The sequence below is a fragment of the Bidens hawaiensis genome, unplaced genomic scaffold, assembly GCF_021521415.1.
Source record: "Bidens hawaiensis isolate Kalapana, Puna unplaced genomic scaffold, B.hawaiensis_p1.1 tig00020924_1, whole genome shotgun sequence".
Classification (NCBI taxonomy): domain Eukaryota; kingdom Viridiplantae; phylum Streptophyta; class Magnoliopsida; order Asterales; family Asteraceae; genus Bidens; species Bidens hawaiensis.
This window is the reverse complement of record NW_027493233.1, coordinates 19,733-30,438: the sequence shown is the minus strand read 5'-3', so window position 1 is coordinate 30,438 and position 10,706 is coordinate 19,733. Positions and strand designations below refer to the sequence as shown.

At 39.1% G+C, this 10,706-nt stretch overlaps 1 protein-coding gene across 1 annotated transcript; it reads left to right on the top strand.

Annotated features, from left to right (window-relative positions):
* Positions 1-1,517: 1,517 nt before the first annotated feature.
* On the top strand, positions 1,518-10,111 carry LOC143562310 (uncharacterized). Its single transcript, XM_077050143.1, has 10 exons — positions 1,518-1,903; positions 2,895-2,962; positions 3,076-3,137; positions 3,225-3,374; positions 3,449-3,625; positions 3,710-3,922; positions 4,417-5,753; positions 5,859-5,921; positions 9,179-9,248; positions 9,361-10,111. The coding sequence occupies exons 1-10, from the start codon at positions 1,686-1,688 to the stop codon at positions 10,048-10,050; spliced, it is 3,048 nt and encodes a 1,015-aa protein (XP_076906258.1). The 5' UTR covers positions 1,518-1,685; the 3' UTR covers positions 10,051-10,111.
* The last annotated feature ends 595 nt before the right edge of the window (positions 10,112-10,706 follow it).

The window sequence follows — 10,706 nt, the reverse complement described above, 5'->3', positions numbered from 1 at the left end:
GATTAAACAAGAGAGAAGAAGTAACAAAGAATGACTGATAACAATTGATAAAGCTAAGCTTTGCATTCTTTTAATTTATTAATCAAACAAACAAACTGCCATAATGACCTAACACCAACCCGGTATAAACAACCTTTTGGGCCAGTTGTGGGCGAGGAGGGATTCAAATCCCTGACACCGTGGTTTGTAGTGGCGTGCTCTAATATTCTTAGCTGTAGGCCCCACTGCATCTCCACTGAACCTGTTCCTAGAACCTAAAAAAAGTAACATTTGCTCTCCCCAGTCATTTCGGATTAAGGAGACGTCAAAGCACCTTTATCTGTACTTTATCTCCAGAACGGCACGTTCCGTGGTGTGAAGTGGGAGAGAAGGGATGTCATCACTCATGATTGGGGTTTTGAAGACCTTTTTATTTTTCATTTTTTTTCATACTGAAAATGTAAGAAGAATAGAGGTGTGAAGCTTTTTATCAACTTACGTCGAGCTATTTTCTACAGGACCTCCCACACAATATCGTCACGCAGTAGAGTTTAACCACCAAGTTAAACCAAATTTTGGACCACAAGTAATATACTTTATTGTAGGTGTTGAGTTTGAAACTACATTATCACATCATCATCAACATCATCATCCCACCTAGAGGTGCACAAAAAACCCGTACCCGGAACCGGACCCGAAAAAATACCCGGAACCGGTTTTTTTATACCCGAAACCGGAACCGACCCTACCCGTAGGGTATGTATAGGGTATGCATTTTGAGGTCTATACCCGTACCCTGAACCGTACCCGATTTATACCCGTAAATACCCGGACCCAGTCATACCCTATACCCGATACCCGGTTATACCCGATACCCGATACCAATTTTCTAATACCCGAAATAATACATGAGTTTTTATAGTATATTTTTATGTTTACTTCACAACTTTTATGTTTAAGTTTTTGTAAAATGCATATTACTAAGTAAATAATTTATAATTAAGTGGATTTATGGTTTTTGTAATATAGTTTAATTATTTTTATAAATTACAAAGCAAATTTAAATTTTAAACAAATTAAAAAATGTATAAAAAAACTACAAATTCAAAACCGGGTATTAATACCCGGCCGTACCCGGTTCCAATACCCGAACCCGATCATACCCTACCCGGGTATATAGGGTTGAGTTTTCTCCTCAATACCCTACCCGAACCCTACCCGATTTCTCTCAATACCCGATTTTCCAATACCCGATCATACCCGAAACCGGTTCCATACCCAAACCCGGGTATTAGAAAAACCCGATTTGTGCACCTCTAATCCCACCAATAGCAAAAACTATTTGTAGAGTTTGAGAAGTGTAAGATGTAGACAACCTTACCTCTACCTTGTAGGAATAGAGAGACTGCTTACAATGAGACCCCAAACTCGATAGTGATTTTGCATCAAGCCTTTGACATAATACACATAACACTCAACTATCGAGACCTAGGCCGATGGTGCATATACCATTGCTTTTCGGCTATCAACGCTTGAGTTTGAAACTACAACTTACCAAAAGATTGAGGGTCAAGGTTGTAAATTCCACTTTCTTCAATAAAAACATATAAACTTACAAATGGCGCGAAAATTGAAGCAAACCTAGGGTTCATATTCACATCTACAAACACTCAATCACTTAATTAACTCCAAATTGAAACGAATTAATGGAGGGTTTCACTACCCAACTCAATGAAATCAAAACCCAGTTATTATCTTGTTCAATTATCAACTCAAAATCAAAAAAATCGGATCTTTATGCCACGTTATTGCAACTTCAAGAACACTCAATTACTGATGATTTGCTTCTTCAATCTCTTGCTGATTTGGTTGGTATTGTTTTTCCAGTGATGGCGAGTGATGTTTTACATGATGATGAGGAGATGTAAGTTATTTTGTTCATCATTTTTTTTAATAAAATTATTATTATTATTATTATTATTATTATTATTATTATCTTGTTCTTAATTGATTCGGGTAGTGAGTTGTTTTTCAAGCTCGGTTCGGCTTGTTTATTATGTTTTGAATAAATTTGTATATGTTTTTAATTATTTTTATTATGTTATGGGAAATGAGAAGAACTTAAAGTTGCACTAAGCTCGTTATTGTTCGAAGAGCCTAAATGATATAAGGGGTGCAAATGAGTCGAGCTGTTTGCGAGTTACTCGGGATCGGATCGATAAAAATCTTGAAACAAGTCGAGGTTTTTCGAGCTCGAGCCTCAAATAAAGCTCGTTTAGTAATCAAGCAGGAGATTAAGTCTTGTGTGGGAAGCTCGTTTAAGCTTGTCGAGCCTTAACGAGCCTTGAGTATTTTTAAGTTTCACCTCTTTTGGACTTCTATGTATTAAGTTAACACTTCACAGGGGAGCTCGAACTGAGCTTTGGCTCGTTTAAGGTTCTAAACGAGCTCGAGTTGAGCTTTGGCTTGTTTAAGGTTTTTCTCAAAATATATAAAAGCAACAAAAAATATATATACCAATTAATTAATAAATAATAAACAAGCCGAGCCAAGCCCAAGCCTGAAAAAACAATTCATGAACTGAGCTCGAGCTTTAGAAAAAGAGTTCCAAACGAGCCGAACTCAAGCACGAGTCTTTGTATGTTAAACCGAGCCGAGCTCGGCCTCGGCTCGGTTTGTTTACACCCCCTAATGATCTTCACATACAGGTCTTGAACTCGGGCTCGATAACTAAACGGGCTTTATATGAGATGTAGACTAGATAACCAAACTGGCTTTATGTGAGGCTTGGGCTCGAAAAAATTTGGCTCGTTTTGAGCTCTCTTTTCGTAGGAGCTCAAGTAACTTGCAAGTGGCTCGGCTCGTTTGCACCTCTAGTACTTGCTAATTGTGTGTTGTAATCTGTCTTGTTGCAGAGCTTCACAGGCTTTGAAGTGTATGGGGTTCATGATTTACCATCCATCCATTGTTACTGGTATCTCAGGTACACTATTTATTAGTAAATTAGCCTCATTAAGTAGTTGATTGCATATTAGCAAAATTTCACATCTTATAATAGTTTATTATAATATATTTAATTTTATTATTAACTTTCAGAGGATGATGCTGATATGGTCCTAAGCTCTTTGCATAAAGTCATTTTGTCAACTCGAATTAAGGTTAAAATCTGCATTTAGCTTGAAATCACATACACTTACTAACCAACATATGTCCATTTGTACTGACTTTTTATACCTTAATTGCAGTCTGTATGTAATTTAGGCGTATGGTGCATATCAGTCCAACAATTAAATCCATTGTACTTAAACACACATATCGAATCCTTAGTGCGCGCAATAGTTCATGCTCTTGATAATCCTACTGGATCTCTATCAACAACTTTCGAGGCGATGCAGGTATTATGACGACACTGTAGTCAAACGTGGTCAGCTTTTGTGACTTTTTGATATTATTATGGTTATTGGTGCAGGCTGTGATGAAGTTGGAAACTCAAGTGAATGAAAAGATGAGAGAGACGTCAAGTTTATGGGCCCCACCGATATACAGAAGACTCGTTAGTGCAGATAAACGCGAGAGAGATATGTCGGAAAGATGTTTACAAAAAATTAAATCTTTATTATGCCCCCCTCCAGATGCTCTCTCAAAAGTATATAAAGATTACAAATTTATGGATTTTGTCATTTTGATTATGACATGTCACGTAATTACTTCGATTATGTTGTTTAAACAGGTAGTTATTGTGGATGTTAAGAGAAAACTGCTGCCTGCAATGGAAGAACTGTTGAAACAAGGTATGAAGATTCAAGCGATGCAAGCGTGGGGATGGTATACTCGTTTAATAGGATCTTATGCCAATAAAAATAGGCAGTTAATTAATCAGCTGTTAAAAATTCCGGAGCAGACGTTTCCTGACAGTGACCCACAAGTCAAAATTGCTTCGCAGGTAGGCTTGTAAAAGATCCGAGCGAACACGAATAGAGCATGTTCATGTTCACTTGTTTAACCTTAAAAAATGATCGAATACGCGCATTAAACGAACAGGGTTTTCTTGTTTGTGTCTGTTCGTTAAGAAAATGAATCTATTCGTGTTCGCTTATGCAGTATAAACCAATGGTTCACCAACATAAACGAACGATCATAATTGAGTTAAACTCAAATAAAAGTAAGTGTGAACATCAATGTGTTGGGCCTAAAAATCTATTAAAACTAATGAGCCAAAAATTTTTAAAAGAATATATTAACGAATGTAAACGAACGAATTTAATTAAACGTAACATAATGAACGTAAATGAACACATGCGAACGAACATAAACAAGTTCACATGAGAGAACAAGACATGTGTTCATGTTTGTTCATTTAACTAAATGAACAAAAACTTTTGTTCATGGTGAACGGGAGTCAAAATATGGCAATTAATTGTGACAATTTTCTTGCAGACTGCGTGGGAAGCTTTAATCGATGCTCTGATTATTCTACCAACACAAGAATCCACAACACATCAAACATCTGAAGATAACGACAATAATATCTTTGAAACTAACAGATTAAGCAAGAGCATTAAACTCATAATGACACCACTAATTGGAATCATGTCAAGCAAATGTGACTCATCGGTCCACTTATCCTGCTTAAACACTTGGAATTATTTGCTACACAAACTCGACACATACGCTAACCACCCTTTTGTCAACAAAACTGTTCTTGAACCGATGCTCGAAGTGGTCTTTCGAGCGGGACCCGATGGTAAACACATCTGGTCATGGAATTTCTGCTTGGATATTATTGATGGATACACGTTAGCCAAAAACGTAGACGATTCAAAGCATTATTCTATCAAATGGATGCCTTGGAGTTTAGACCAGTTTGACTTTTTTGTCAAAATGGTTGACCTTTTCATCAGTCACGGTGAGGTAGCACGTGACGCTGCTTTAAGAATATTCCGTTCTTCACTAAAAAGTATTCAAATTATTTTATCAAGATCAAGTGTTCCTTATAGTGAGGTTATGCTATGTATCAACGCCATCATTAACTGTCTAAAGAAGATATCAGGAAGTGGCGTTGGTCAAACTGTTGACTTTATAGAGATTGCTACCGAGGAATTACAACCGTCGATTTTGGGATCTCCTTTATACAAGATGAAACTTGACATTAAATATTCTGAAAACATGAATGAAATGAATGATGACGACGATGATATGGTTTCACCAGTGGTGTATTTTATAATACTCTATTTCCATGACATAATAAATTCAACTCCTGATGAGTCAAAATTGACAAAGTTTGTGACTTTCTTGCTGCAATCTTATGATATCTATGATATACTTCACACGTTTACGTGTTTATTGCATAAATTCTTGATACCCAACTGCTTAAATTACTGGATTGTTATAGCAAACTGCTTGAAAGACTACATAGACGGTAAATCAGAGGTTGATGACAATTGGGATCTTGTGATGTCTCGTTTCTTGGCTTACCCTTTTGTCTTTTTCTCACCGGGATCACAAAAGACTCTTGATTTTGTGCAAATTGTTCAGCCGTGGAAGTCGGTTTACACGTTTACTAAATGCTGTGAAAGTTTATTTCCAGTTTTTGATCGGTTTCTTGAAAATTATTCCAAGATTGACCCTACAGAAAACAATAAGGGATACGAACTTCTAACCTTTTGTGGAGATGCCATAACATGTGTTCTTGAACATATTCTTAAATCATCAGATGATGTCGGTGGTCATAAAAGACTCCATTGCACCAAAAACAGTCTGCAGTGTGCTGCCAGGTTAGCAGATACATTATTTTGGAAAATCTTTATATAACAATTTATCTTATATGTTACAAATAATTTTATGCTTTTGTTTTTTTTTCTTCTGGTGAAAATTTGCAGGTATTTAAGTGTATCATACGCAGAAGCGAAATCAAATCCGCAGATTCTTGATGCAACCTCCAGGTTGGTTTTAAAGAATATAACGGAACATGTAGCTAATGGTGTAAACGAGCCAAGCTGCTAGTGAGCTACTCAAGACTGGCTCATTAAAAGCTCGAATCGAGCCGAGCTTACACGAGCCTGAGCCTAAAAATAAGCTCGTTTAATAAACAAGCCCTAGCCAGGACTTCATTTATTGAGCTCGAGTAGGCTTTCAAGTCGCCGAGTCTAAACGAGTCTTGTATTTATATAATTTTTATTTAGTATATTATATATGTTGGGTTCGTAGGCCTTGTTGGCCCGGTTTATTATATGAAGTCAAAAGAGGAGACGGGTGTGGGCGGTCGGGCCCAAGCCCGGCCCGGTTTAGATTTCTTGCATAATAATTTACTAACCCTAGTTCAGTCTCTATATAAACAACATTATGTACTTGTAATATTTGTCACTCAATAAAGATATACCTAGTTGCCACCCGTGGACGTAGGTCAGTTTAGACCGAACCACGTTAAATCCTCGTGTTCATTTATTGCTTTCGTGTCGTGTTCGGTTTCGTGTGTGCGTTTAATCCTAACAAGTGGTATCTAGAGCTTAGGTTCGGATCACACGAAGAACACGGTGAACCAGTTCCGCGTGTCGCCGCCGCACCAGTGATCGGGGCTAGGGTTCCGCCGCGTTACCGCTAACTGCTGCTAGGGTTTCGCTGCCACCAGTTGCCACAGGTCAGATTCAGGTTGTCGATCTAGGTTTTCGGTGTTGGCAGCTAGCCGACGTATCCAGCGATCGACCGGAAGGTTGAAAAGAAGTTTTGCGAGTCGAGATCCTACTTTGCAAAGTACGAGTCAATAACAGCGAATCAAGATCCTATTTTCGTTGAAGAACAGTTTCAAGTCAGAAGAAATTTAAAGAAACTTAGAACCAGTGCCAACCGCGTTTGTCAGGTTTATCGTTTCAGTTTAAAGTTTCGGTTTATGATTTACAGTTCGTTATTCCGCTGCACGTTACATAGGTTGAGTTTTTAACAGAGTTTAGTAGAACAGTTGTTAAGTTCAGGCTCGTGCCATTGTTGTGTCTGTCTCTGTTTTTATCCAGTTTTTCGTTTTAGTCATTGTTATGGCAGAAAACGGAAAGGTTTCGATACAGAAGTTTGACGGACAGAAGTTCGGTTGGTGGAAGATGCAGATTGAGGCACTACTTTGTCAGAAAGACTTGGATGTAGTGTTTGAGGATGAAAAACCAGAAAAGTTGTCAGAAGCAGATTGGAAGAAGTTAGACAAGAAAGCTAGGGCTTGTATTACATTGTCGTTGTCGGAAGATGTGGCGTTTAACGTCATGAAAGAAACCACAGCCCGTGGTATGATGGACGCACTATCCAACATGTATGAGAAGCCTTCGGCAGCGAATAAAGTCTATCTTATCCGAGAGCTAGTGACAACAAGAATGAAAGAGGGTGGGTCAGTTACAACTCATATCAATAATCTTAATTCGATCTTGTCCCGCTTAGTGTCAGTTGACATTAAGTTTGATGATGAAGTTCAAGGCCTCTTGTTATTATCCTCTTTGCCCGACAGTTGGTCGCAAACAGTGACTGCAGTTTGTAGTTCGACTACAAATATTACTTTCGATGGGATTCGAGATCTGATTCTGGGAGAAGATTCAAGACGCAGAAGTTCAGGTGAATCATCAGGCAATATGCTAGTCACAGAAGGTAGAGGTAGGGGAAAACAGCGAGGCAGTGGGAGCAGGAAGAGGAGTCAGTCTAAGACTCGTAAGGATATTGAATGTTGGGGTTGTAAAGAGAAAGGACACTTCAGGAATCAGTGTCCGAATGGTAAGAAAGAGGTGAACGTTACAGAAGACGACACAGATGACGGGGTCAGTAGTGATGAGGCTTTGGTTTGTAGTGTTGAGAGTAGCGTTGATGCTTGGGTGATGGATTCTGGTGCATCGTTTCATGCCATTCACTGTAGTGAAACGATGAAGAATCTTAAATTTGGGGATTTTGGAAAGGTTCGACTAGCGAATGATGATATTTTAGAGGTTACGGGTATGGGAGACGTTGATTTGATAACTTCAGCCGGTACTTCTTGGACTTTGAAAGACGTGAGGGTTATTCCAAGTTTGAAGAAACGTTTGATTTCAGTTGGGCAGTTGGATGACCAAGGGCACGATGTTAAGTTCTGGAATGGGCAGTGGAAAGTAGTCAAAGGGAATCTCGTGGTTGCTTGTGGCAAGAAAATGGGTTCGTTGTATATGGTCGATATGTCACCGAAAGGAGTGGATCCAGTTTTGGTGAAAGACAAAGTCCGGTTCACAGAATCTCGTGGGCAGAAGAAGGTTCGTTTTGCAAGTAACAAACCCAGAGCCAAAGTGAAGATTCAGGATGAACGAGCTAGGAAGGTTAAATCAGTTGGGGGACATCGTGACAGTGGGAGCACAGGTCGTGTTTCAGTTACAGTTCCAGGTCGACAGTGGATTAAGAAAACCAGTATTCCAGCTGTAAAAGTCTCTCCAATGAATTACTTGCTGAATATGGAGAGTGTTTGTTCTCAGGTTATCTCAGGATCCGGTAGTTCGTTACAGTGGGAGCCGGTAGGGACAGAGAATGGGTCAGGGGCAGTTTCAGCCGTGACTGACGTGTTGGAGCTCCGGGGAGCTTCAACGGGCCTTCAGGTTAATTGATGAGAAGGCGGTGGCAACTAGAAGAAGTTTAATGTTCAGATTACAGAAGTACAATCAGGAGTGCAGACGAGAGTACTCAAGGCATCCGAGTGGGAGATTGTTGGGTTCGTAGGCCTTGTTGGCCCGGTTTATTATATGAAGTCAAAAGAGGAGACGGGTGTGGGCGGTCGGGCCCAAGCCCGGCCCGGTTTAGATTTCTTGCATAATAATTTACTAACCCTAGTTCAGTCTCTATATAAACAACATTTTGTACTTGTAATATTTGTCACTCAATAAAGATATACCTAGTTGCCACCCGTGGACGTAGGTCAGTTTAGACCGAACCACGTTAAATCCTCGTGTTCGTTTATTGCTTTCGTGTCGTGTTCGGTTTCGTGTGTGCGTTTAATCCTAACAATATATTCATATTATGATAAAAAAAACCTAAATAATATATACTTTGTTATATATAAAACTTATAGTTGTAAATATTTAGAAAATTATTTATAGATGCATATAAATAAATCAATAATTTACACACAAGCCAAGCTTGGACTCAGCTTGTATCTGTTTACACTCCTGCATATAGTTGTGATTTTTATACGACTATAAAATGTTTTCAGCATCTTTGCCACCTTGACACGCGTTGTGGAATCTTTTCACTTTGAAGAGGATACCGTTCCATTTGTTGAGGTTTGTATTTCTTCTTCAAAATCTCTAGCATATGTATTGTATATGTGCGTATGTGTATATGGATGGTTGACCTGCGTTTTTCTTTTATATCTCGTTCTTTTTTATTATTCAGATTATATCAAACCCGTTGTTTCAATGGCTATCGGATTCTGAACTACAACACGAGAACACAATCTATCAACTCCATCATTTATGGACTGCTACACTCAAAAGTATGCAAACCAGTTGGCCACCGATAAGCTTCAACTCAACGTTTCTTAAACTCCAAGCAACCCTACTCGAAGCAACGTTAGATCACTCAAACCCGTCAATCTCTAACCCCGCCGTCGCGTTTTGGAATGCAACATACGGTCAACAAGTCAAACTAGACTACCCTGAAAACTTGCTTCCAGTTTTGGACAAACTTTCAAGAAACGGTAAAATAAATTTATGTAAAAAAAGATACTCGACAACAGATGCTACGGGTATGGGTACGGTCAGTCCTACAAACAAACACAACGTCACCACGGCGTTAAACCGTTGTGTGAAACGAGTAGAGTTAATGGATGATCGTGTGAACGGGTTGGGTGGTTGTAATGGGCCTAAGAGGAAACGGTTGGAGTTAACCGAGCATCAGAAGGAAGTTAGACGGGCCCAACAAGGTAAGTTGAAGGATTGTGAAGGGCGTGGGCCCGGGGTGAGGACATACACGAGCGCGGACTTTTCGCAAGAAACTCAAGATGAGTCACAAGAAGAGAGTCAAGATGTGAGAAATGTGGAGTCTATATTGGATATGTTGAAAAAAGGTGGTAAAACATTTTAAGTTGTGCATTTATGAATTAAGTGTTATTGTAAACATGTAATCTTTTTAATAGTAAGTTATGAAGTTGACAATGGGTGGCATGGGTGTTCGCGGTCCGATTTAGTCACTTTTGACGAAAGTTTTGGGCCGAATTGCTAACTATGATATTGGGAAACGACATACCGAATTGGTCGTGTCAGGTGGGCAGTTCGGTTTGTCGGACCTTTGGTTATAACATCTCATTTATTTGAAATTCTTTCATCATCAAACAATAATTTTTGTGTCATGGGTCTCACCAAACCCGAATAGCGCTTAAACGGGTTATATCTCATTTATTTGTGAAACTTTTTTATCATAAAACCTAAGTATTCTCAGTTATCGGTCTATCCTTTCAATCACAGGTTAACTTTTGATTACCACCCACCATCGTTAACCTCCTCTCTCATGCATCAACCACCATCGTCACCTACATCAACCGCCCTTTCTTCGTTGGATTTCTCTTGAATCGCCAAATGAACACCGGTTAATCGACCACCGGTTCAGATTTGGTCGCAACTTTCCTCATCTTATATTTATGAAACCCTATCTAGGTCAATCCGTTTTCATCTTCATCATTCATACCACCATCACCACACCAACCTTGATTCCAGGTCCGGAAAGGTTGTTACTGGTGGTAG

Excerpts from the sequence above, each read along its gene's own strand:
- LOC143562310 (XM_077050143.1), top strand. The coding sequence starts at position 1,686 with ATGGAGGGTTTCACTACCCAACTCAATGAAATCAAAACCCAGTTATTA. Across the intron at positions 1,904-2,894 it reads TTACATGATGATGAGGAGAT|AGCTTCACAGGCTTTGAAGT; the intron begins GTAAGTTATTTT and ends GTCTTGTTGCAG. Across the intron at positions 3,375-3,448 it reads CAACTTTCGAGGCGATGCAG|GCTGTGATGAAGTTGGAAAC; the intron begins GTATTATGACGA and ends TTATTGGTGCAG.